Source organism: Doryrhamphus excisus, chromosome 10, assembly GCF_030265055.1.
Source record: "Doryrhamphus excisus isolate RoL2022-K1 chromosome 10, RoL_Dexc_1.0, whole genome shotgun sequence".
Classification (NCBI taxonomy): domain Eukaryota; kingdom Metazoa; phylum Chordata; class Actinopteri; order Syngnathiformes; family Syngnathidae; genus Doryrhamphus; species Doryrhamphus excisus.
This window is the reverse complement of record NC_080475.1, coordinates 6703845-6730760: the sequence shown is the minus strand read 5'-3', so window position 1 is coordinate 6730760 and position 26916 is coordinate 6703845. Positions and strand designations below refer to the sequence as shown.

At 43.4% G+C, this 26916-nt stretch overlaps 1 protein-coding gene across 4 annotated transcripts in view; it reads right to left on the bottom strand.

Annotated features, from left to right (window-relative positions):
- Window positions 1-33: 33 nt before the first annotated feature.
- The window catches only part of LOC131136690 (CUGBP Elav-like family member 3), a 39393-nt gene continuing 12510 nt past the window's right edge, over window positions 34-26916 (bottom strand). For 3 of the 4 annotated variants that reach the window (XM_058083841.1, XM_058083843.1, XM_058083842.1), the window contains 11 exons: window positions 12327-12375; window positions 11282-11410; window positions 9486-9565; window positions 9253-9408; window positions 8830-8974; window positions 8600-8749; window positions 8289-8354; window positions 6522-6626; window positions 6255-6398; window positions 5912-6067; window positions 34-2980 (listed from right to left, as the gene is read on the bottom strand). In XM_058083841.1, coding sequence (XP_057939824.1) covers window positions 5940-6067; window positions 6255-6398; window positions 6522-6626; window positions 8289-8354; window positions 8600-8749; window positions 8830-8974; window positions 9253-9408; window positions 9486-9565; window positions 11282-11410; window positions 12327-12375 — 1152 coding nt within the window. In that variant the 3' untranslated portion in view covers window positions 34-2980; window positions 5912-5939. Of the gene's footprint in view, window positions 2981-5911; window positions 6068-6254; window positions 6399-6521; window positions 6627-8288; window positions 8355-8599; window positions 8750-8829; window positions 8975-9252; window positions 9409-9485; window positions 9566-11281; window positions 11411-12326; window positions 12376-12471; window positions 14168-26916 lie in introns of those variants that run through there. The other variant, XM_058083844.1, reaches the window with a different exon arrangement.

Below are 26916 nucleotides of genomic sequence, written 5' to 3'. Positions count from 1 at the left end.
CAGCCCCCCCCCCCCCCCCCCCCCGCTAGCGCCTCTATGCAGATGTGCGCACATGTGTGCATACTTCACGTTCTCTTTTGCGTATTTAAAAAATAAAACTTATTTTAAATCAGCTGTTCTGGAATAGTTCTGCAGTTTTTAAGGACCTACTGTAAAAAAAAAAAAGGTTGTCAAAGATCGTCTATACTACAGGAGCGATTGTGTTGTTTTTACGGACCTGCTACAAAACAAAGATCCTCTATATGACAGGAACGATTCTCCTGTTTTTTTAGGACCGACTGCAAAAAAAAGATCCTCTATATGACCTATTGCATATCTGAAGTTTATGCTACTAAAATGATGTAATTTTCCTCATAATATCCATAATAATTTACCTTATTCCTGTAAAATGACAGTTTTTAACATTTGGACGTTATTGCAAAACAACTGCTGACTTTTTGCTGTAGATTGTGCCGCGTGCACTAAATGGCCCCCGGGCCGCACTTTGGTTGTGTGTGCCAGAGAGAAAGGCCTTTCTAGCCAGGTATCAGGCTGACATGTACTTTACGAGCGACTAACGGCTATAAACATTGATTACCTTCCTTGTCCTTGATGACTAATCCCGAGGGAAGGCGGCACGCTTGATTACAATGCGCTATTAGCATCCCATCCATCCCGACGGGTCCAAAGAGGCACACGGAATTAAACCCTGCCAGCTATGAGATCATCCAGCTGCACGCCGGATCCCATTCCAACGCCAGCGGCCTTCCTCAAGCCGCCATTGGCAGCCAAAGTGTCAGCCAGTTTGAACCTTTCCGACTCTTTGACGCCCTCTTCTGGTCAGACCTGGAAAGTGCACTTTAACTTACATTAGTCATGTAGTACAAATGAATTTAATAACACTAATAAACTCCTGACTTAGCTTGTGCTCCTTCTGAAAAACCCGAGAGTGTAGCAAGTCAATGATACATAATAATAATATAATAACAATAATAATAATAATAACAGTTCAATATCAAAATGAATGATTCTGACAATTGTGTGAAACTGAGTGCACTACTTAGCTGCAACCAGCAGAGGCGCTGTTGCTTCATGATGTTTTATGCTTTTTGTCGTAAATTTACAGGTATAAAGTCATACATTTACCCCCCCAAAAGTTGTAATATTATGAGAAAAAAATTATATTAATGTCATCAATTAATGAGAATAAATTAAAGGTAATATTAAGACTTTTCCTGCAAAATTTACAACTTTATTCTCATAAATGTTTTTATGACTTTTTACTTTGCAACTTTTTTCTTGTAATTTTTTCTTGTTAATTTACGACTTTATTCACGTAATATTCAGACTTTTTTTCTTGTAAATTTGCAAGAACAAAGTAATAAATTTATGAGGGAAAAAAGCTGTAAATTTACGAGAATATTCTGACTTTTTTCTTGTGGATTTAAATTTTTTTCTGTAAATTTAGGACCTTATTATTCTTGATTAATGTACAACTTTTTTCTAGTACATTTAGGATTTCATTCTATTAGATTTATTTATTTTCAACTTTTTCTTGTTAATTAACGACTTTGTTCATGTGATACTGCAACTTTTTTTTCTTGTAAAGTTTTGAGGATAAAGTAAAAAAAAATTATGAGAGTAATTTTAAAATAATATTCCAAATTTTTTCTTGTAGATTTGGAATTTTTATTCATTAATTGTACACCTTTATTCAGGTAAATGTATGACTTTATGTATTAGCATCAATTGATGGCTTTGTACTTGAAATCTATTTTTCATTCATTCATTAATATAATACTGTGTCCCAGCAATGACTATACTATTTGTAATTCAATAATATGCATCATTAGAATGTTACAGTTTGATTGACGGTAGACGGTAAAACAGGAGTTGAGAACACACACATACTTTTATGAAAGCACAGCAAGCGTCCGTTCAGTATGATAGTTTTTATTTTAACTTAAAAAGAGAGTGGAATCCAATAAATTAGAAATAAATATCATCGTTGCGGTCATCATTAATACATACATTAGAATTGCTGGGTTGCGAGGGTCCGACACAAACAGGGCCCCCCCCCCCCCCAAAAGTTGTTTTTTTCTTTTTGTAATTCTCTAGAAAAATTCTAAAATGAAAATATCGCAACCCACGCAAATCCCCCTCTCCCCATAAACAAAATAATTAGATAAATTAGTAAATAAATAAAAAATAGCTCAAATATTAAAACCTCCCGAATAAAAGTGCAAGCCCTCCCCACTCCCAATCACCCCCCCCTTGCCCCCCCCCCACTCCCTCCCGTGTTTCACCTAAAATCTAAGTAGAAATTTAAAATAGGTTAGTGATTTGCCATTGTACAATTTGGAATGTGATAATCCCTTTATGAAGATGATGATGTTACTGGTGGTCATAATAATCATAATCATGATAATCATAGTAGCAATGATAATAATCATAATAATAATAATAATAATAATAATAATGTTGTGTCCTTTTTCAGTGTTAATCTAAAGTAGTCGTCTTTTTTGCATTTTTTTTTCCTCGTTTTTAAATGCTGTCCTTTGTCAACTAAATTATTTACACTCCTCCTAGCCTACACATTTAGTTGCGTGTGTGTGTGTTGTTGTTGTGCGTGCGTGTGTGTGTGTGTGCGTGCGGAGATGAAAACATGAGTCCCTCTATATTTGTCAGCTAGTAGAGATGTCTATTGAATGATACGTATATCAGCAGTTGGACCTTCCGCTGGCAGGAGGCCGGCACCGGACCGGACCGGACCGGACTGGACTGGACTAAACACCCTGTTGGCAGCTAGATGGCGCTCTCAGCTCTACGGCTAGGATGTTTGCGCTTGTTATGTACATATTTCCAAGTGTGTGTATGTATGTGTGTGTGTGTGTGTGTGTGTGGGAGTACATGAATGCACTCGGCGGATGCTCAAAGGCAGCAGGCAGTCTGAAAAGCGCACGTCCGGGAATTCCACCTCAGCTGATGTGGGAAAGGTCACCTGTCGGAGGGAGTGGGTGGGTGGGGAAGGGTGGGTGACGGACAGGGACAGAGAAGGACAGAAGACGTGTCAGACATCCGTGTGTGTCAATACAAGAGCGCCCCGCCCGTTTTGATGGTCTTTGCGTCCATAACAAATCCTACAGGAAATAAATCACGGTGCTTCATGGCATCCAAACACAATGCCGAGATGGATCATGCAGATTATCCACATGTATAATTCATGTGTGTGTATGTTCATGATGTACTGATTGTGTATGTGTGTGTGTGTGTGTGTGTTGCACGATAGCATGATAGCAAGCAAACAGTCCTCCCAGCATGCATCACTCTCTCCAGCCTTTGCATTATAGAAATTCTGGGCGATTGGCTCATGGGCTACACAGAAATAGCAACTACTTCCTTTTTTCATTCGCCACGCTGCCTCTCCTCTCACACTTTTGGACGTTTCACACAGACGCCACCCTCTGTGGGTTCTTCTTGTTGTTGTTGTTTCTCCCAGAATTCCTATAGTCCAAAGCTTTTCCCAGAAGGAACGTTTTATTCAGCAGCCACACAACCTTTTGACCTCAAAAACATCAGCTAGTACATACTGTATGTGTATACAGTATATATATACATATGCAGTATAGTGTATATACGGATGCACACATAGACTGGTTGTTGTAGCGGGGACAAAAGCGTAGAAAAACAAGGATCACGTGACCACCGCGGTACTGGGAGGACAAAGCGAGGAAACCTTCTGGTTTGGGGATGACATGCTCTGTTGTTGGATTTGATTATTATTATATGTATATTTGTAGGATTCATACTTACATACATTTCCATAGAATTATAGTTAATGGTCCTGAAGCGTTCAAAACACAACGTAAAATGCACTACTGGATCTTTTGTAACACAATATATTGATATTTTTTTATTTATTTTTATTATTTTATTATTTTATTTATTTGATTTTAATTTTAAATCATATTCCATTCATTTTTACCATTTATTTTATTTTGTATTATAATATTCATATTACATTCCGGGACTTTTACTACCAATTTTTTCATTAGAATCTTGATATTTTATTATTATTATTATTATTATTATTATTATTATTATTATTATTATTATTACAGTTCCTGAATGAGTTTGAATGGTCGGTAAGTTCAACTTACCACAATAAATAAATATTTGACTGCATGTTATTATCATTATTACACGAAAATAGACTTTTACTACCATTTTTTTCATTAGAATCTTGATATTTTATTATTATTTATTATTTATTTTATTATTGTTATTATTATTATTATTATTATTATTATTATTATTGTTATTATTGTTATTATTGTTATTATTGTTATTATTATTATTATTATTATTATTATTATTATTATTATTATTATTATTATTATTATTATTATTATTATTATTATTATTATTATTATTATTATTATTACAGTTCCTGAATGAGTTGAATGGTCGGTAAGTTCAACTTACCACAATAAATAAATATTTGACTGCATGTTATTATCATTATTACACGAAAATAGAGCAAGAAATGATAGTCACAAAGAACTAAGTAAAAGGAGAAGTATAACCCACGGGTGCACCGTGGCCTCACGTCGACCTGCCCCCACCATCTGTTCCAACGTGGAACCGTGCGGCCCTCCCGGAAGTGATGAAAACGAAATCGCGAGAGTCCCGATACGTCGGACGGCGAGGCACGGTTACCGACGGGTGTGTGCACAGGTCAGTGGGAAGTACATCCACGATGCAGCAACAGGACATGCAGGTCAGCACGCGGCTGCTCGCTCTCTCTCTCTCGCCCGCCCGCCCGCCCGCCCGCCCATCGGAGGTGACAACGCAGAGGAAGCGGCCAGGGGCGACCAACACAGGCAATCCATGGCCACAGCAACCAAACACAGGCCAGCCAATCAACTTACAACAACGTTAGAGGAGGGGCGGGGAGGGGCTTTATCGCTCGCTAGCAACCGTTGCCGTAGCGACGGGGTCCTGGTGGATAATGATTCAGGGGTGAGGTAAGTTGGCGTTGGTGAATCAAGTGGTCATTTCTGTCAACGTGAAACAGTGCACAGCCATTCCGGGTAGTACAGTGGAACCCGCCCAAGTACGCACGTTTTATGTCCACCTTTTTAGCAAGAAGAAGAAGAAGAAGAAGAAGAAGAAGGGGCGGGACTTGGGGAGTTGGCAGACGCAGGTGGGCTGTCAACATAAACGGGTTCCACTGCATTTGGGAATACAATGCATACAGCAGTAGTATGTAGTTTTCTAGGAAAAGTGTACTTTATTCCGGAATTGTCAGACATGAACACCTTCCTGTGCGTTCTAAAGATATAAAAACAGATAAAAGAGGCAACTCATTAGGGGGACACACCTGTCCCGCCTACAAAGGCCGCTATGAAAACACCCCCAAAAAGTTTTCTATCCATGTTGTGAGCATGTAGTAATACTTTTTAAATATTTTTTTTTATTATTATTATTTTTTATTATTTTATATTTATTTTGGGAACTTCCTTCCTGGGTGCAGTGATTTTACATAGCGACATACGTAGAGTTACCTTTGGCTAGTGGTTTGAACAAGCGTGTTGTGGCGAGGCGTCACTACACCAGCAATGTAGTTCTTGGGCGTTAATAATAATAATGTTAATAATAATAATAATAATAATAATAATAACGTTAATAATAACAGTGCAGTTCATATGGAGGTGACATGATGTACTAAATAGGTTCCCTTATGTTCTTTCATTCTGCCTTTTTTATCTGTTTTTATATCTTTATAACGCACAGGAAAGAAAAAGACATGTGTACATGTCTCATGTAAGGATTGTGGTTGATGGTTAAAATCCCCCCCCAAAAGTTCACACTTTTTTTCATTGAATTTCTCCCTCCCCCATCACTTCCCAGCCTCGGGTGGCGTCCTCACCTTTACTCCGGTGTTGTCCCTCCGTCTCTCAGTACGGGCGGTTGGCGTCCTTGGGCCTTTTCAGCTGCACTTTCAGCCTCTTCATGCCGATCTGGAAGCCGTTCATGGCCTGGATGGCGGCCTGAGCGCTGGCAGGGTTGTCGAAACTGACAAATCCTGATGGAAAAACAGGAAAATTTCATCATTCACTTAGTTGGGCCTCAAACTCGGAGACAAACCCGCGGCCCCCCCCGCGCATCAAAATAATGAATGGACGCCGTATTTCATCCTCCCTTGGCTTGTCCTTTCCCGCGTCCCCCCCCCTCCCCTTCCTTTGTCTCTCCGTGCCGTCTGTGCGTCTCACCGAAACATTTGCTCTGGTTGGTGGCCCGGTCGACAAACACCTTGGCCGAGATGACATTGCCAAAGGGCAGGAACATCTGCAGCATCTCTGAATCACTGAATTCCTGAGGCAGGTGGTAGATGAAGATGTTGCATCCCTCCGGACCTGAACCGCACACACACACACACACACACACACACAGACACACACACAAAAAGAACTTTCTAGTGGCTAATGGCAGAAAAAGGGGTGTGGTCGCAAACACACAGACAAGATAAGTCACATCACCTTCTCTTTGCTGCTGTTGCTGGGGCTGCTGGTGTTGCTGGGCAACCAGTGTTGGCTGCTGGGGGAACGGCTGGCCGACCAATCCGTAGGCGGCAGGGTACGCCGCTATTGGGAGAGATAAACAGCGACGTGATCTGATTGGGTGAAACCAACAGGTGGCAACACGGAAACAACCAATGGGGTCACTTTTGTTTCTTCGTGGAAATGCGTCCCTGCTGAAGGTGAAAACTATAAAACGTCTGTAAAACAATGACCGGGGACCCCCCCGCCCCCGCGCCCCCTTTTCTGCTCCGCGGCTGTAAATCCTCCAGGCGGCGTGTTTTCAATTATGATGCATTACCCACCGCTGATGTGTCTAAAATATTTCAGACAAGAGGCTGAAAGCTAGCCAGCGATAGCGGACGCCGGTTAAGTCGACACCCCCGGGGCGGTCCGACGCACGTCGACATAAGCGTTGTCGTTGGTGCGTACGCACTCGAAAAAGTAATTCAGAGTATCTGTTGACGCCACTTGATTTAATACATAAATGCGATGTCAAAAATGTCGTTAATTGATAAGTTGCTAACTTTATTTTTTAAGTTATGTTCAAATATTTCAGTTCAAATTGGCTATTACTCAAATTTTATATATATATATATAGTAAGTTACTGCTACTTAAAAAGCTGTGTGCATTGTTATTATAATTAAGTAGACGACAAAATAAACTACTTTGAATAATTTAATGAAAAAATATTTAAAAAAATAATAAAACAATTTGTTTTTATTAAGAAAAAAATGTAACTATGTTAGGAAAGCAGGAAGTGAACAAATGTAACAGTTAGTGATTGTAAAAGTACCAGATGGAGGGGTAGGATTTAATAAGCTTTGCTTCTTCCTACTCCTTTTGGACATGAAGTGCTATATACGTATATCTCTATATCGATGGTTACTATGGTAACCATTATGTCATTGTATGGTCATATCACCTCGTACTTCGGTACGTGACAAAAAATTTTAAAAATACTTTTTTTTAATAAAAAAATTTTTATGAAAAAATCTGTAAAAAATAATAAAACAATTTGTTTTTATTAAGAAAAAAATTTAACTATGTTAGGAAAGCAGGAAGTGAACAAATGTAACAGTTAGTGATTGTAAAAGTACCAGATGGAGGGGTAGGATTTAATAAGCTTTGCTTCTTCCTACTCCTATTGGACATGAAGTGCTGTATACGTATATCTCTATATCGATGGTTACTATGGTAACCATTATGTCGTTGTATGGTCATATCACCTCGTACTTTGGTACGTGACAAAAAATTTAAAAAATACTTTTTTTTAATTAAAAAAAATTATGTAAAAATATGTAAAAAATAATAAAACAATTTGTTTTTATTAAGAAAAAAAATTAACTATGTTAGGAAAGCAGGAAGTGAACAAATGTAACAGTTAGTGATTGTAAAAGTACCAGATGGAGGGGTAGGATTTAATAAGCTTTGCTTCTTCCTACTCCTTTTGGACATGAAGTGCTATATACGTATATCTCTATATCGATGGTTACCATAGTAAATGTCATGATTAAGTGGTGGGGGGGCGGACTTAAACCTCCCCTCGCACTGCAACACATTTATGGCAACAAGTCTTAAATGGCGTATTTTCTCTTATTATGTCTACTATATTGAGTAATGGGATTGTAAAGGTGACTATAGGGGTGTTATATTCTTGTAGGCGCTCACCAGGATGCAGTCCCGTGAGACTGCTAACCTGAAACCCTGCGTGAGCGTAAACCAACCTGTGTAATGCTGCATGCCGGCGTAGGCCTGCTGTAGCGGGTCCAAGGCCGCCGCCGGAGTCTGAGCTGCCAAACGACAAAAAGAGCGGAAAGATGAGCCGCTAAAGCCGCGACGCTGTTTTCTTTCCGGGGCCCAATTTGATAACAGCTAGCTTGACAACAAACAAACGGAGAGAGCCACCATCTTGCCTAGCAAACTCCTAACTCGTAACACACAACAAACATGTGAAGTGCCCGCAAGGCATGCTGGGTACTGCATTATCAGGAATGTTCGGTTTTAAAAAGACTCGGACATCATTTCAACGCCATACCTTGGTACGGGTGAACGCCGTTGGTGTATAACGCCTCGGTTCCCTGCTGGCCATTGGTCGGCGCCGGGACACTGCTGTAACCGTTGACTCCTATTGGCGGAGGCAGAGCCGGCACGGGCGTGGCGGCGATAGTCGGTGGAGTGTTTGTCCCTGGGGGGGGATGACACGGCCATCTTTGACGTGCTTCTACGTCGACCGTAGAGCAAGGCGGTGTGTGTGTGCGCGCCTACCTGAGGACGGCGTGATGGGCGTGATGGGCGTGGCGATGATTCCGTTGGCGTTGAGCGCCGCCATCTGCTGCATCTGCACGGCGGCGACTGTCGCCACGGGGGACAAATACGCTGACTGGGCGACCAGGGCCTGCTGCTGGACCAGCTGTAGGGAAGGGAAGGAAAAGGGGCAGGAAGAAAACAAAGACAGTCAGGAATAAGAGTACGGGACAAGCCAAGCCAGTGACAGAAGACCAGATGAATAGAGATCTAATTACCGGACCATTATGGCCAGAGTCAGTGGGTTAATGGCGGTGCGTTGCAGGAAAGCTAAATGCCAGATGACGTATGTCCTGTTGTCTGGGTAATAACGTTAGCCCCCCAATTAGGGCGCTGATGGCCTCTTGAAACGTCTAACGACCTCGTGGCGAGTACAGCACTTGCCTGAGCGTTGACCGCCTGCGTGTAGGCATTGTAGGCGGGGAAGTTGAGCGTCATGGGGCTGAAGATGCCCAGCTGGGAGGCCACTTGCTGCATCCTCCTCAGCCCCCGCTCCTTCTCCGTGTCGGCAAACTTCACCACCAGACTGGACGACGCGCCCTGGGACGTGACACAAGGGAAGTTGCGGGGAATCTGCGGGGATCCACCGTGTTAGCGTGACGGCGTCTTCCACTTACAGGCATCGTGCGGCTCCCGTGCAGGCTGTTGATTGCAGCCTGGGCTTCAGCGTGTCCCTGGAATTTTACAAATGCACACCCTGGAGGGAAACACACAAAGACACACTAAGAAAACAAATACAGAAACAAAGTCCTGACCCGTGTACTGAAAAGTGTACAAAATTCTTCCACTCAGGGGCTGCATGGATGCTCTGGCCTTTTGGAGGTTTAGCATTTTGGGGAACATACGTATGTATTATGTATTTAAAGAGTAAGATTATGGTAATGGTTTTATTTCATTAGAACATGCATCAGATTCCAACTGAGTGCATCCCATAATCAGTTCCCAGTTCCACATGTCCAAAAGGAGTAGGAAGAAGCAAAGCTTATTAAATCCTACCCCTCTATCTGTTACTTTTACAATCAGTAACTCTTACATTTGTTCACTTCCTGCTTTCCTAACATAGTAAAAAAAAATTCTTAATAAAAACACATTGTTTTATTATTTTTTAAATATTTTTTCATTAATTTTTTTTAATTAAAAAAAAGTATTTTTAAAATTTTTTGTCACGTACAGGTGATATGACCATACAATTACATAATGGTTACCATAGTAACCATCGATATAGAGATATACGTATATAGCACTTCATGTCCAAAAGGAGTAGGAAGAAGCAAAGCTTATTAAATCCTACCCCTCCATCTGGTACTTTTACAATCACTAACTGTTACATTTGTTCACTTCCTGCTTTCCTAACATAGTTAAATTTTTTTCTTAATAAAAACAAATTGTTTTATTATTTTTTACATATTTTTTCATTAAATTTTTTTTAATTAAAAAAAAAGTATTTTAAAATTTTTTTGTCACATACCAAAGTACGAGGTGATATGACCATACAACGACATAATGGTTACCATAGTAACCATCGATATTGAGATATACGTATATAGCACTTCATGTCCAAAAGGAGTAGGAAGAAGCAAAGCTTATTAAATCCTACCCCTCCATCTGGTACTTTTATAATCACTAACTGTTACATTTGTTCACTTCCTGCTTTCCTAACATAGTTAAATTTTTTTCTTAATAAAAACAAATTGTTTTATTATTTTTTAAATATTTTTTCATTTATTTTTTTTAATTAAAAAAAAGTATTTTTAAAAATTTTTGTCACGTACCAAAGTACGAGGTGATATGACCATACAATGACATAATGGTTACCATAGTAACCATCAATATAGAGATATACGTATATAGCACTTCATGTCCAAAAGGAGTAGGAAGAAGCAAAGCTTATTAAATCCTACCCCTCCATCTGGTACTTTTACAATCACAAACTGTTACGTTTGTTCACTTCCTGCTTTCCTAACACAGTAAAAAAATTCTTAATAAAAACAAATTGTTTTATTATTTTTTAAATATTTTTTCATTAAATTTTTTTTAATTAAAAAAAAGTATTTTTTAAATTTTTTGTCACGTACCGAAGTACGAGGTGATATGACCATACAATGACATAATGGTTACCATAGTAACCATCGATATAGAGATATACGTATACAGCACTTCATGTCCAAAAGGAGTAGGAAGAAGCAAAGCTTATTAAATCCTACCCCTCCATCTGGTACTTTTACAATCACTAACTGTTACATTTGTTCACTTCCTGCTTTCCTAACATAGTTAAATTTTTTTCTTAATAAAAACAAATTGTTTTTTTATTTTTTAAATATTTTTTCATTAATTTTTTTTAAATTTACGGCCCAGGGAGTCAGTTTGTAAAATAACCAAACCAAACCACGTACTGCCATAATATGCACGTTACCTTTGCTGGTGCCGTCAGGTCCTCTTAGCACCGTGCACTCGTCTATGCTGCCAAAGGGCTCGAACAGCCTTCTCACGTCATCGTCGCTCTGCTGCTTTCCCAGCATCCCCACAAACAACTTCCGGTCCTCTGAGAAATTACGGGAAATATTAGGAGTGAGACAAATTCAATCCCACACTGATCATTTTTTTTTTAACGTACAGGACTGCTGTTGACAATCGCGTAATAATAAACAATAATGATGGTTGTTTTCCTGCCTGTTACTAGTCATAAAATAGGCACAAAAAATAGGCACAAAAATTGACGCCCTAAAATGTTGGCATTTTATGCCATTTTTGGGTGCCCCTGGGGCCCCTGTTGAGTGTGTGTGAGGTTTCCCCGAAAAGTGCATCAGAAGCAAGTTGAAAATGTGTACGTATCATTGAGCTAAATGAAGTATTGATATGTCGTGACTTGTTGTGTACACCTTTAAAGGGCGGGGCCTGGCTACTAATGTGTGAGACGTCAAGCTAGTCGAGTCGTGGCTGACAGCAGCTCCTGTGTGAAATGTCCACGCCGTGCTGTAAGTGTCGTTGCCAATAAAGCCATCCAAGAGCATCGTGGGTGGCCACAAAGGGTGGAATGACCATTAGGTCATTGGGTGTCGGTAATGGTACGCTGATAAAACCACCCCATGATGTCTTATTTTATATTATTATGTCTCTTATTATGGGTGTATTACTATAATAGTTGGAATTTCCTTTTATTTAAATTCAATAATACTTGGCTAGTGATCTGAAATAACACAATTAATTACAAATTAAATTAATTCTATACATTCTGCTGTTCAAGAATTGCCCTGAAAAATGTTTTCATTGACTAGTGTTAGGTATATTTTTGAATGAGAGCTACCCATGTCGTCCACCAGGGGGCAGTATTCACTACAGTGGGGCGGCAACAAGGAAGCCCTGATGACTACTCTCCATCTCTGTCTGATCCATTTGGACTCTGGGAATAATATAGGTGTGTGTGTGTGTGTGTGTGTGTGTGTGTGTCTGTCAATCACCTCCTCTTCCTTCGCTGTCGGCTGGTTTCACCTGGATGGGCCGATTCATCTGAGGTTGGGGAAACAAAGAAGAAGGGCCATCAACACAGACGTCCTTCCTGTCCACTCCACACATATAGAATCCGGGCTAAAGTGCGTTACTCACGGGAAGCTAACATACGGTATCTGAATATCGCTCCTCTTTTTTATTCCAATTGGAATGAAAAATGGAATGGAATGCATGTTAGCATCATATTTAGCATCATTTCTGGTGTGCTTTCTCCTCTTTGCCAAATCACATGATTACTCATGAATTTGGACTGGGGCTGTTTCCTTTCTCTGTTCAAACACACACACACACACACACACACACACACACACACAATCAGAGCGGAGTACCGCGGGGGATTGAGAAGTGACGAGATTAAGACTGAAGGCCAGCTGATCTGGATTACAGGGCAACTACGGATTAGATGAGGGACAAGAGTAGGTGGAGATGGAGAGAGAAGACGAGCGGGGCCGGGGGGCTGGGGGGGCTGGGGGGGTTGGAGTGGGATGAAATGACAAGTGTGAGAAGCCAAGGGCTACGGTCATCCAAATAAAAACCAGAAGGCCAGACAAGAAGGGACAGGCCTGGAGGACCCCGGCTGACTTTGGAGCGACATAAAGGGCAGACGGGAGGCCAAGAGGAACACGGGGGTGCTGAACGGGCACGCTGGAAAAAAAGAAGACGCGGGCACGGCGTGGAGTGAGACGGAGTGATGGAGTGTGGGAGGATGAAAGCAAAGCTGGCGCTTGAGAAGAGGATTGAAAAAGAGGAGGGAGAGAGAGAGAGAGAGAGAGAGGGAACGGGAGGGAGGAGGCAAGCGTGATTCAGTCGTGACTCGCTCTGTCTAAAAAATGTCACGACTACTGAGATCCATCGCCCTGGATTTATTATGCATGCGTGCACACACATGTTCTGCATAGCCCTTCAACACACACACACACAGTCAGAGCACACACACACACACACACACACACACACTGCTTAGTCATAGCACTGAGGCAACGAGACAGTGTTGACGCCACAGGGAGGAGAAGGGCAACAGAAGCACGGCCATGAAAGAGTCAAAAAGGAGAGAGGGAGTGGCAGAAAGAGAAGAGATGTAAAAAAAAAAAAAGAGGACGGTATCGATCCCAAGGAGAGTTCAAAACAACAACAACAGCGTGCCGGGGACACTCCCATTTTCTAATTCCAGCTCCTTTGGGAGGTCAGAGAAACAAAGGAAAGCATGGCTGTATCCAGGTATCCTTACCGGGAACGGGACACGACAATCAATACGGTGAAATATCACACTGGAAACGTTCGTGGTGTACGGTGGTGCTGGCAAAGCAGAGGCACGCGGGCCACTTTTAGCACGCAGCATCGCCGAGACAATGGCACATGAGGCGCTAATCCTCGGAGCTGGATTTAGTATAATACGGAAAAGATCTCCAGTTGCGGTTGTTGGCTCCTTCCCCGACCCGATCCGGTTTCTGATTGGCCAGATCTCACGGACTTGTCACTGGTCAGCCAAAGCATCCGTGGTTTGTCCCGGTTAACGTTGAATGACTTTTGGGATACAGTTGTATGAAATAAAGATGACCGGGATGCTCGGAGATTTTAATTTGATTATTTTGTTGATCTGTTTGTTTATGTATTTGTTTGTCTGTTTGTGTACTAATTGACTTGAAAAGCTCAGAATGGGTTTGGTTGACATTTTCAGGAATTGATTGGAAATGGGATATGGAAGAACTGATCACCGTCTGGACTCAGGAATCTTTGGAAAGATTCTTTAAAGTTGTGAGATGGGACCATTTTCCGAATTTGTGCATTTACGTAACTCCACAAAAAAATGGTCAGAGCGCCTGGAAAGACAATTTTCCAACATGTTGTCAGAAATATTAAAGACTGATCCAAAAACTGTAAAAAAAAAAAAAAAAAAAAAAAAAAAAAGATAATATAATATTAATTGATATATTTTTTATAGAATATTATATTATATATTATATATGTTTATATTTATTGAATATTTTTCATCAATATATTATTTTGATATATTATTATATATAATATATATTTTTCAATTAATATTGTCTCGTATTGTCATTCATCATATTTTAGAAATCATTTGACTGTTGTTTGATGACTCTTCTTTATCGCCTTAAAATTAGCATCAGCTAGCTGTCGTTTGCCAACCTGGGATCCTTTTGTTTGCACTTCATCTAATGTGTGTGTGAGTGACAGGAAGAAAAGCTCACACTTCCGTCTGTTTAAGTATTATTTGACCGTGAAACCTTTTCCGTATGTTTTTGACTTGACTATTTTTCATTGCGTGTAGAAAAGATGGCGCCAGGAGTTTTGTACGATACAGTAAACCTCGGATATATCGGATTCAATTGTTCCCAAATCTGTTTTATGTGTATAGCGGAAAATGTCCGTTTTACGCATATATGGGATTTCTATCCGGTATATGCGTAAATGGGATTTTATCCGTTATAAAAAGGCACTTCCTTGACTATGTTTCCAATGTACCTGGACGCGCAGGCAACGCTGCAAACGCTGCAAACGACGTCGTATAGCGGCCTGTCACGATTCGGCGAATCGGAGCGCCACGATGCGGCCATCCGATATATGCCAGGGAAATTTCATGGAAATGCATTGGAACGGGACTGGAGATTTTGTCCGAAATAGGCGAAATCTGTTATAAAAAAATCCGATATATGCAATGAATTTTTATTGGAAATGCATTACAGAAAAATCGGTTCTTTTTTATCTGTCCGTTGTGAGCGAATTTCCGATATATCCGAGTCCGATATATCCGAGGTTTACTGTATATGCTAATGCTATAAGGGAATTAATGCATTTCAAGTCCAAAACCGAAAGAAAAGGCAGGACGTGCGGCAAAGGGCAGCATGGGAGGATGTCCGAGGGACGGGAGGTTGAGGAAAGTGTCAGCGGGGAGGGGCTGAGTGAGAAGGGAGGGTCCCAGCGGGGTGTTAAGGCAATGTAATGAAGCTGGTAATTGAGCACGGGGCAGAGCCGGGAGGGAGCGATCCATACATTTGATTAATCAGATCTTAGCTGTCACCACACGCTATTGATCCGAGGCAAGGCCATCGCAGGTGCAAACACGTTGTTGACGTACGCACGGCCATAATATGTCTTCAGGGGAGAGGGGGGGCGCGGGGGGGGGCATGATGCGCATTTTTAACCTCACACCTTTATTGAGCGGGGCCGTCGGCTTTAGCGTAAAGGTACAGAAAACAGCCCCAGCGCCCCCGGTCTGCTCCCCGACCTTGGATTCCCACTTCTCCGCCCATCCATCCAGTCGTTCATGCATCCATCATTTCCCGGCGCTGGTCTTATTGCCGTTCATGCGTCTGGTGCTATCACGTCATCGATCAGTCACGTCTTGTTCATTGATCCGGGCCGTGTCGGAGGGAAGGCTGATCGTAGCCACGTTTGCGTCCGCTAGCCTTTCTTCTACGCTTCAGGCCATCCATCAGCGCATCCGTCCCTCCCTTCATTAGGCCCACTCGGGGCCGTCTTTGTGACCGGGTAACGGTGTCGCTCAATTCCTATTTGGGGTGTTTTGCTGTAATCGGCACGTTGACGCGTGGATCCATGACTGCGCTAACAATCGTCAGCGAGGGGATGAGAGGAGACGGCAGGTGAGAAGGCGCACGCCGCTTCTGCAAAACAATGGCCGTCGGAAAATTGTCAGGGCAACCGGCCGGTCGCCATGGCGACGGTATGACGGCACACGGGCTGGGTAAACAGGGATGCCGGTTGCCAAGGGCGACCGCTGAGATCCTGCGGTAAACAAAGAAAGACGCCGGTGCTCCCGTGTAGAATATCGGCCTGGGAGGAAACATCTCACACGGAGATCTGGCCAAGATGGCGCCGGGGAGCTGTCACGGTCATCACACTCCTATTCCTGGCATATTCCCGTATTCCCGTAAATGCCACGAGAGAACGTCTGTCAATAACGTCGGGAGAAGCGCGAAGACGACACTCGCCACGCCGTGTTGAAATCAATTGTCACTGTCTGCCAGATAATCTAATTATCTGATTGACAAAGCGTGCGCGGTAAATGTCAGCTGGATGACAAGCGCGAGCGCTGCTACGCCGATTCGGCAGGATCTCTGTGTGAAAGGGGCAACACGGTGCTGCCCCACCTGGGTGACGTCTCTCTCCGTACCACCTATGCTGCTAATGTAGTAGCTTCCTGTAAGGCAATCCTGGGGGCTAAATGCTGGCATTTTTCCTGTTCCTGTGAAAAAGGGTACTGACATAATAACACAGTAAGCGGTGTAAAAGAGGCGAGACAGGCCCGTGTCAAAGGCAATGGACTCAATCCCTCACCTTGTTGTGCTGAAAGCAAACGTCCCTGACTGACAGGTAATCTAATTATCTGATTATGGGTAGCCAAGCTGTGGTGAAAGCACACGCTATTGTCAAAGGCGGGATCTACTGCGCTAATTTTGTGTGAAAAGCTAGGACCTCCCAAATATCCCAAACGTGTTGACATCATGTGAGCAGTAGCGGACACCCCCGGATTAAAAAAGGACACCAAGCATTTAACTGCAGTTAACTTCCTGTTATGACAAAAGCGGCCGCCGCCGAAAAACTGGCACTGACGTCACGTCACGCATTCATCAAATCAACTTTATTTGTCGAGCACTTTTCCTGCAAACACAAAGTGCTTTACAAAGTGCCACCTTTGGGGGCCGTCCACACTGGGAGGAATCGGGGGACCAGCACCCGGGCCGCCCGACTCCGACAGACAGGTGGACCCCCACATCAAAAAGGAGGAACCCTCAGTCGGCCGGGTCGAAGGGACCCAAGGATGGCAGACCCGACACCCCCAGTGTGGAGGACCCCCACTGAGTAAATACTGGAGTTAAAAGCTAAAGACTAAGAGCATAAAATAGGACTAAAAAGTTAAAAAATATGAGTTAAAAGCCTGATTATGAAAATGTCAAACTGATAATATTCATATATCTTTAATGTACTGACTGAAAATGGAGAGCGTGCAAGTGAGTACTACAAATGAGTACATGTTGGCAGGTGTGCACTACATTGAAAGCCTCTTGTCCTCACTGTTTTAGACGGACAATATCTCGTTATAGCCGCGTTCCTGCCGCCCCCGAAGCCGGAAAACCGCCACGCGGACATCACCCGTTCATACAGAATCGCAGCGGGAAAAAGGCAAGAAAATGCCGTCTTTTCCGAGCAGCGTGAAAGGGTCTAATGAGGGTCGCTAAAAATGTATGACTGGAAGGTTAGGGGGGGGAAAAGCGTGCATGTGGAGAGTGTCGAGTGCACAATTTATAGCGTAGCAGAGTCATTAGAATTCCCTCCAGGCCCAGAGGAAAATGCAAATATCGTATAGCGCCCGCTCGTCAGACACGCTGTGAACTCCCTCTGTCTTTTCTTTCCGTTACGCCGCACACGTGAACGGCCCGCCGCTCCTTTCAAGTCCGATTACCCTCTCATTACTCACGTTCCAATTAAGACTTCATTAACAGTAAGCATATGCATACTGTAGTGTGCGCTTTGATGCTACGAGGGCGCCGCATCTGCGAGGGGAGGGAAGGCGCTCGAAATCGCCACGAGAGCGCTGGCGTGAGATGTGTGATGTGTGATGTAGGACGGCCGCGTCCTCACACGTGGCCGCCGTCGCACGCATGCTAACACCGCTTCCGTCTTTCATGTACACGCAGTTGAGGGACACTTTTCCTCACCCCCCCACCCCCACTTTTTTTTTTCTCTTCACAAGCAGAAACACATACTCTACACATACTGTTAATCTCACTCCCTGCAGTAATGCAGAGGGGATTGTGCCAGGATTAGGGGATATTAAATCCTTGGATTATCCAATCAAATCGTATTCTACCCCCCTCCCCCACCTCCAGAAAATCAGGAAGAAACCAAGAGAGGAGGGGGTGAGCGTGTTTGTACAGTGTGAGCTATTTGGAACGGGGATTAAATGACAGTGTAGCATGGGTGCCATCATTTACATATTTGCATTCATTGTGTTTTGCTAGGAAAACACTGGAGGGCAATATTCCACGGAAAAGAAATGACGGATGAAAATGATTACGGAGCACAGCATGATAACACACACAATTATTTTTGTGCACTCCAACCCCCCCGTTTTCAATATCCTCGCACACACACACACACAGTGTTGCGATGTCCATTTTCCAGAGTATTTTTATCCTACATTATTTGTCCCCCATAATCCCTATCCCTGCCTCATGGTGACACGGCTGCCGTCCCTGCATTTTCCCTCCCTTTTCCAGCCATTCCCTTCCGTCTATTCCTGCATGGCAATTACCTCCTTCTCGTCTCCTCTCTGGTTTCCTGGCCGTGATGGCGAGCGTGCCCAGAAGCCATACAGATTCATTATTTGGAGACATGCGAATCGGACCACATTCCCGCTATGGTTGGGTCTGCTTGTGTGCGGACGCGGTATTTGAATTCGCTCACCGGCCTTCATTCCCTTTATTGGGAACGGGACAAAACGATGGTACTGTACTCAACCAATTAGAAAGATAATGGCCATAATCCTAATGATTATTATTACATTTTTTTGGTGGGGATTTATTCAAAAAACCTATTTTTGTCCAAGATTTCAGAGTATTCCAAGTAAGCGATATTACGCATAACATTAAAAGAAAAAAGTGTAATAAAAACCAAGAATTTAAAATAAACATTGCATTCATTCATTCATTCATTTTCTACCGCTTATCCTCACGAGGGTTGCGGGGGTGCTGGAGCCTATCCCAGCTGTCTTTGGGTGAGAGGCGGGGTCCACCCTGGACTGGTGGCCACCTAATCCCAGCCAATCCCAGCTCATCCACATATACGTAGACAAACAACCATTCACACTCACATTCATACCTATGGACAATTAGCCTAGCATGTTTTTGGAATGTGGGAGGAAACCGGAGTACCCGGAGAAAACCCACGCATGCACGGGGAGAACATGCAAACTCCACACAGGGTGGAATTGGAACTCGGGTCTCCAAGCTGTGAGGTCCGCTAACCACTCGACCATCGTATTAACGGAGTAATAAATGATGGCTGTTGTGTGGTTGATGGAACCTACAGCAATTCCACATTCCTCCAAAAAGGAGCAGGAAGAAGCAGAGCTTATTTAATTCTAGGCATTTGTTCACTTCCTGTATTCAATATGCACCACTTCCACACAACAAAAGCAGGTCTGTATAATAATAGTCTGTCTAATTGCCTGTGATCCTTGCAGCCAAAGGTTTCCACTTCCGGGTCGATGTTCGCCACGTGACCCTACGCTAATATCGGAATGTGACTTGGCCCCACTAACGACGTACGTGGCGCCCACACAGGAGTACAACGTAGGATAAAACGGACATTTTGGCCAAAGGTGAGACCAGCAAACCCGCCAAAGACACAGGGCATACATACACGCTACATTTTGCAACGCGTGTGCGACTCCCCGTCACGCCGTGTGCGTGCTTGCTTGACCATGTGATGGAAGACGCGGCCGTGCGGAGACGCCGTGTGACTGTTTACATGGCTCATTCGCAGCTGGAGCGGCTGGCCTCCGCCCCGCCTCTTCCCCATATTCCTCATCACAGTCGGCTTTGCATCCCCCGGGTTACCTAGCAACCTGGCATCTCGCTCAGCACCGTTGCCTGGCAACCGGGACCTGCTACCATAATATAACCCGCACCTCCCATCCCCCCCCCCCCCCCTCCTCCTCGTACTCTGATGCGCTCTGTCTTTTCCATTCCGTTCTCCACACCTGAGAAGTACGCCACTGCGCTCCGTTCTTTATCTGGCAGTTAACCCTTAATCAGGCTCTCTACTGGAGCGTGCCCGCGTACCCCCCCACCCCAAACCCCCCCGCTCCTTTTCTTCACGTCAGCCTCCGTAATAATGGAGTGAAGCCATGCATAAAGCAGAACTAACTACCTTGTTGATTTGTATAATACCACGGCGGTTTTGTCAGCGCCCACTGACAGCATCGAGCACGCGGCAAGCGGAGCACTCAGTGAAATTTGATCCTTTGGATTTAGTCTGGCTTAATCCAACAGGACTATAGCGGATAAATGTTAGACCTATGCACTTGGACCTTCCTTCTATTTTAGGGAGTCTAAGTCCTTTGGGAAATGAGCCGGAGAATTAAAAAGGCAGCTCAAATCCATACAAATTCATGATTCCCAAAAAAAAAAAAAAAAAAAGAGATGACATTGAGGGCGGAGCTAGTGACACGTTTGGGCCCTTGAACCCAAGTGTTGTATTTCTAATGTTGTCTTGTGTTGTTCAATCCTTTCAACAATGGCGCTAACCTAAAAATGACCTTGTCACATTTCATACGAACCCTTAGCGTTCCAATACTTCGATATGGGGAACTATTGCGATGTCTGTTGTGTTGGCTCCTGCTGTGACGGCAGACAGAGCCATGATAGAGTCTGACGCTCCTTATAACTGGATTCGCCCCAACAACCTACGTGATGTGTATCTCCGACCTGTCAACAAACACGTTCCTGGGAAGACACTTCCTCACCACGAACACTCCCGAAATCACAACATACTGTGATACAATCATACTGTATATACTGTATGATAATATGCCATAATATTTATATATATCATTATTATAATACACATCATATTGTCATCATCATTAGTGGTTAATTTAGCTTCAAATAATGTTGACAATAATATTATTCATATCCTAATTTGTAGCTAATTTCAATGAAAGAGTCCGTTTTCGACCAGTGACGTCATTAGGCCTATTCAGTCCCCTAAAATGTTTTTAAGCCCCCTAAATAATTATGAAACACTGGGTTTCATAATTCCAACAGAGTTGGGAAGAAGGACAATGTAAGAAGCCGAAAAACACACCACTTCCACACGGATTGGGAGGAGACTTTTCCAAGGTTGTGACTTTGCTTTGTAGCTAATTTCAATGAAAGAGTCTGTTTAAGACCAGTGGCGTCATTAGGTCTATTTTAGGGGGGGCTTCAGTCCCCTAAAATGTTCTTAAGCCCAAAAAGCCAAAAACACACCACTTCCACACGGATTGGGAGGAGACTTTCCCAACGTTGTGGCTTTGCTTTGTCGCTAATTTCAATGAAAGAGTCCGTTTTCGACCAGTGGCGTCATTAGGCCTATTTTAGGGGGGCTTCAGTCCCCTAAAATGTTCTTAAGCCCCCTAAATAATTATGAAACCCAGTTTCCAACAGAGTTGGGAAGAAGGACAATGTAAGAAGCCGAAAAACACACCACTTCCACACGGATTGGGAGGAGACTTTTCCAACGTTGTGACTTTGCTTTGTAGCTAATTTCAATGAAAGAGTCTGTTTAAGACCAGTGCCGTCATTAGGTCTATTTTAGGGGGGCTTCAGTCCCCTAAAATGTTCTTAAGCCCAAAAAGCCAAAAACACACCACTTCCACACGGATTGGGAGGAGACTTTCCCAACGTTGTGACTTTGCTTTGTAGCTAATTTCAATGAAAGAGTCTGTTTTCGACCAGTGGCGTCATTAGGCCTATTTTAGGGGGGCTTCAGTCCCCTAAAATGTTTTTAAGCCCCCGAAATAATTATGAAACCCAGTTTCCAACAGAGTTGGTAAGAAAGACAATGTAAGAAGCCAAAAACACACCACTTCCACACGGATTGGGAGGAGACTTTCCCAAGGTTGTGGCTTTGCTTTGTAGCTAAGTTCAATGAAAGAGTCTGTTTAAGACCAGTGACGTCATTAGGTCTATTTTAGGGGGGCTTCAGTCCCCTAAAATGTTCTTAAGCCCAAAAAGCCAAAACCACACCACTTCCACACGAGTTGGGAGGAGACTTTCCCAACGTTGTGACTTTGCTTTGTAGCTAATTTCAATGAAAGAGTCTGTTTTCGACCAGTGGCGTCATTAGGCCTATTTTAGGGGGGCTTCAGTCCCCTAAAATGTTCTTAAGCCCCCTAAATAATTATGAAACCCAGTTTCCAACAGAGTTGGGAAGAAGGACAATGTAAGAAGCCGAAAAACACACCACTTCCACACGGATTGGGAGGAGACTTTCCCAAGGTTGTGACTTTGTTTTGTAGCTAATTTCAATGAAAGAGTCTGTTTAAGACCAGTGACGTCATTAGGCCTATTTTAGGGGGGGCTTCAGTCCCCTAAAATGTTCTTAAGCCCAAAAAGCCAAAAACACACCACTTCCACATGGATTGGGAGGAGACTTTTCCAACGTTGTGGCTTTGTTTTGTAGCCAAGTTCCATGAAAGAGTCTGTTTAAGACCAGTGGCGTCATTAGGTCTATTTTAGGGGGGGCTTCAGTCCCCTAAAATGTTCTTAAGCCCAAAAAGCCAAAAACACACCACTTCCACACGAATTGGGAGGAGACTTTCCCAACGCTGTGGCTTTGTTTTGTAGCTAAGTTCAATGAAAGAGTCGCGTCATTGGGCCTATTTTGGGGGGGCTTCAGTCCCCTAAAATGTTGTTAAGCCCCCTAAAAAATTTTAAATTTTTTATTGATTTTTTTTTTTTTTTTAGGGCAAAAGCAGGCTAATAATCAAGCCAATAAGCAGGCTAATACTAGCCTACTAGTAGTAGTAATAATCAGAAGAAGAATAACGATGATAGTAATAATAATAGGCTAATTAATAATATAATAATGATTATTATATTGATCACTTTAAGACCATATACTATATGACTGCTTGTCCAGTCATCCAGTGTATTTTTTCATGGTATTTTCCAAAAATGTTCAAATCTCATCCCAGCTCATGACCCGTGGTCATCGCGGTCTATGGACGGACACAACGATATTGACAAACGTATACATATCGATCCGTACCAAACTTGTTTATCTCCGGCTTTGTCTCCCAGTCACTTCCCATCCCGCCTCCTAGCAGGAAGAGGACGAGAGCAGCCTGGTGAACCCTGACAGAATAAAGCCGTAGCGCGAGTGAAAAGGCAATTATCCGGGCAGCAGGCTGAAGTACGCTCGGAGAGACGAGGACCTCGGTGCGCCGGCGGCACCCCAGGTGCAGCTAAAGTCCTGTCATCCCCTCGCCGGTCTAATCACACGCATACACACCGACGTACACACCCGCCGCCGCCGCCTCTGACAGATGTCTCTGTCCAAAAGTGACAGAAGTGCTCCCAGACCCCCACCGCCCCCCCGCCACCCCGCCACCCGGATACCCTATTCTTACACGCACCACCCGCCCGGCCCTTCCTCCACGCTCATTATGGCAAACTTTTGTCTCGCTTCCTCCTTCTCTCTAACTCGACCTCCCCTGCTCCTCCCCGTCTCACCCCGGCACCCCCCCACCCCTCGCCGTCTATGCGCCACTATTCATGCCAAACCCCTTCATGTGCCCCCCCCCCTGCACTGCTCTTAACCCCCGGCCTTTTCATTCAGATGAATTCACACGTTCCTTTCCATTCAGTGGCCCTCATATGGTCCTATACGTCTGTCCCTGCTTTGTGTCCGACGCCGTGACTTGGACCGATTGGGCGACACGACATGATAACGGCATCACGCTCGCATCAATCTAAGCCATGATGGCATCTACACGCTTTTCACACTTTGGGACGTGGCCAACATACACAGAAGCGTGAACGTGCTAGATCCAAGGGGACGGATGCTGGCAATGTGATCCTGTGTTTGGAGCTCAGCGGACTAAGCCTACTCAAGTGCAGACTCTGGGATCCAGACATCTGTTAAAGTTCTTTCTCCCTGCACGTAACGTACTCTAGAGCTTTATTTCCATGATGATTGGGGGGAAAACGAACCAAAAACATCATGAGAGAAGCGTCGTTAAGCAGTTCATGGCAGCAACAACAAACTGCATTTAAACCAGCGCACAATGACTTTGTTGTTAGAGCCCTTGACATCAAATAGCACCCCTATAGTCATCTTTACACTCGAATATTCTTTGTGCAGGCCACCGTATCACTGCAGGCACATGAGACACGGCCGCCGCACATAGCAAGCTAGCAAGCTAACTGGTTAGCCTCCAATTTGTTTGTTCTAAACTTGTGAAAAAGTTGGGAAGAAGGACAATGTAAAAAGCCAGAAACAGACCACTTCCACATGGATTGGGAGGAGACTTTCCCAACGTTGTGACTTTGTACTGATATGATGATGACGGTATTCTTCCAAGAGACTTCCTGTCTTTCTTTTCAGACGTGTATTTTAGTTTATGACTTCACTCAATTTATTATTTTTTTTATTATTTACACAACAGTGTTTCATATTATGACACCTTTTAACATAACAATAAGATTATTCATTATTATTATTTATATTATTATTATATAGTATATATATTATTATTATTATTATTATACTCATTATTACTTTATTTTCCTATCCAACTTTATTCTCATTGCTTTGCAATTTTATTTCACAAGATTAATGACTTTACTACCAAAATATGACAATTTCTTCCCCATAAAATTCTAATTTTCCCAACATTTTTTTGGCACTATGACTTTATTGAATGAATGAATGACTTTATTGAATTATTAAGATTCATTCATTATTAAGATTCATATTGATTTACCATACCATGATAACTTTATTTTCATATCTGACTTCCTTCTCATAACATTCCCACTTTATATAACATTTTTATCCTAATACTACAACTTTAGATTTGCGACATTTACTTTATTCATGTATTTTTTGTCTAATATTTCAACTTCATTTTTTATTCTTGCAACTTTTTTCCAATGTTTTATAGGCTCTGCCCCCCCAAGACTGACAATGGGAGTCTCCATCGTCATTCCTGGTTTATTTCAGTCTGTGGAGGTTTGATTGCATAGAGCGTACGCGATGCAACAATGACAGTTGATTGCATTGCAGCTGGCTGAATATAGTATATATTATATATATATATATAGTATATATATATATATATATATATAGTATAAGTCTTTCATATGGCGATCTGCTGCTGCTGCATTGTATTTACCCAACAGATGGCGTGTGATTGCACCTTTCAGCTACTAACAGACATACAATTGGCTGTGGACAATCATATCCTGGTAATCATGCGCCTATACATCCCAATGTTCCTCTTTGTGTATGTGTGTGTGTGTGTGTGTGTGTGTGTGTGTGTGTGTGTGTCCTAAAGAGGCAGGTGCTCTCTGGGGTCAGACTTTTACGAGGCTATGATTAGATTCTGCCTCATTTTTGTGGTGAAATATGAGGCAGGCCCTGTTTCTCTCTCCATGTTGCATGCACAAACGCACACACACTTGTACACACACACACACACACACACACACACACACACACGCACGCCAAAGACTTTTGTTGAAAACAAACAGGCTAAATCCCCATTGGTCTTAGCTGTACACAAACCACAAACACCCCCATCGCTCTGCATACCCCCCCCTCTTTATCACAATCTCTGGCTCCACCTCCCTCGCTTTCTACTCACGGCACATACACACACTTCATTCTACATTTGTCCCCCCCCCACCACCACACACTACCTTCCCATCCCACACACAGTGGAGATAAAAATAGAGAATCAGAACGAGGCAGGGCGGGGGGAGCGATACACATCACAAACCCCATCAGGCGGGTAGAGATAGAGGCAGAGGAGGAGGAGGAGGAGGAGGAGGAAGAGAGAGCAAATGAAAGAGAGAGGAAGGCCCGGCTGTGTTCTAAATTGAAAGTGCAGCAGTAAGCAGTGAAGGGGAATAGTAAACAGCGCTGCTGACCACATAAATATGCTAAATTAGCCCACAAAGTCGCCCTAGTGGATAATTGCTCATCATAGCTTTGCCCCGTTGGGAGCTTGCCTGCCAGGCATCTTGGATTCCACACTGAACGTACACGCTACACACGTGGGCCGGAGCGCGGGCCGTGTTGGTCCGTCACCTTTGACCCCAGATATGAATACTTATGCCCCCGAGGCGGGCCTTGCCAAACGCGAGGCCGAGGGACAAAAAGGGCAGGTTTTTGCTGGGTGGCCAAAATGATATTGATCATCAATCAGGCACGCGGCTCCTTGGCAAACTAAATCCATGTCCCGTTTGCACCCCCGCGTTGGAGGACTCATGGGGGACGCTTTCATGATGAAGACGCTTTGCTGATATTGTTTTGGGAAAAAACGGATGAGGGATGGAAGAACGGCTGAGCAAGAAATATCTTAAAGTCCTTTGCAGAAGCTATGAAGACAATGGCCATTACCTTCCTCTTGCTCCTCCCACCGCCCCGCCCTACCCCACCACACCCACCGCCTCCAACCAGCCAAGGAGAGGGTTCACTCTGTGCATTGCTTTCAACACTTGGATCATTTGTTCCATAGGACAACGACACAAAGGGAGTAGAGTCATACAGTCTCTTTGCATTGGTGGGTGTAGGCGGGGCCGCTAGCATGCACACAGAGTGTAGACGAGTGTACCGTAGTCGAAAAGAAATTAGTAGATTGTAATGTAGTATTTATTCATTGTGCTTTTCTCAAACGTAATACTAATGTCTTGTCTTTAGTTTACAAAAACGGACATGACTTCCGGACATAGGATGCCCCCCCCCCCCCCCCCCCCCCCCCCCCATGAAGCCATCCTCATCACC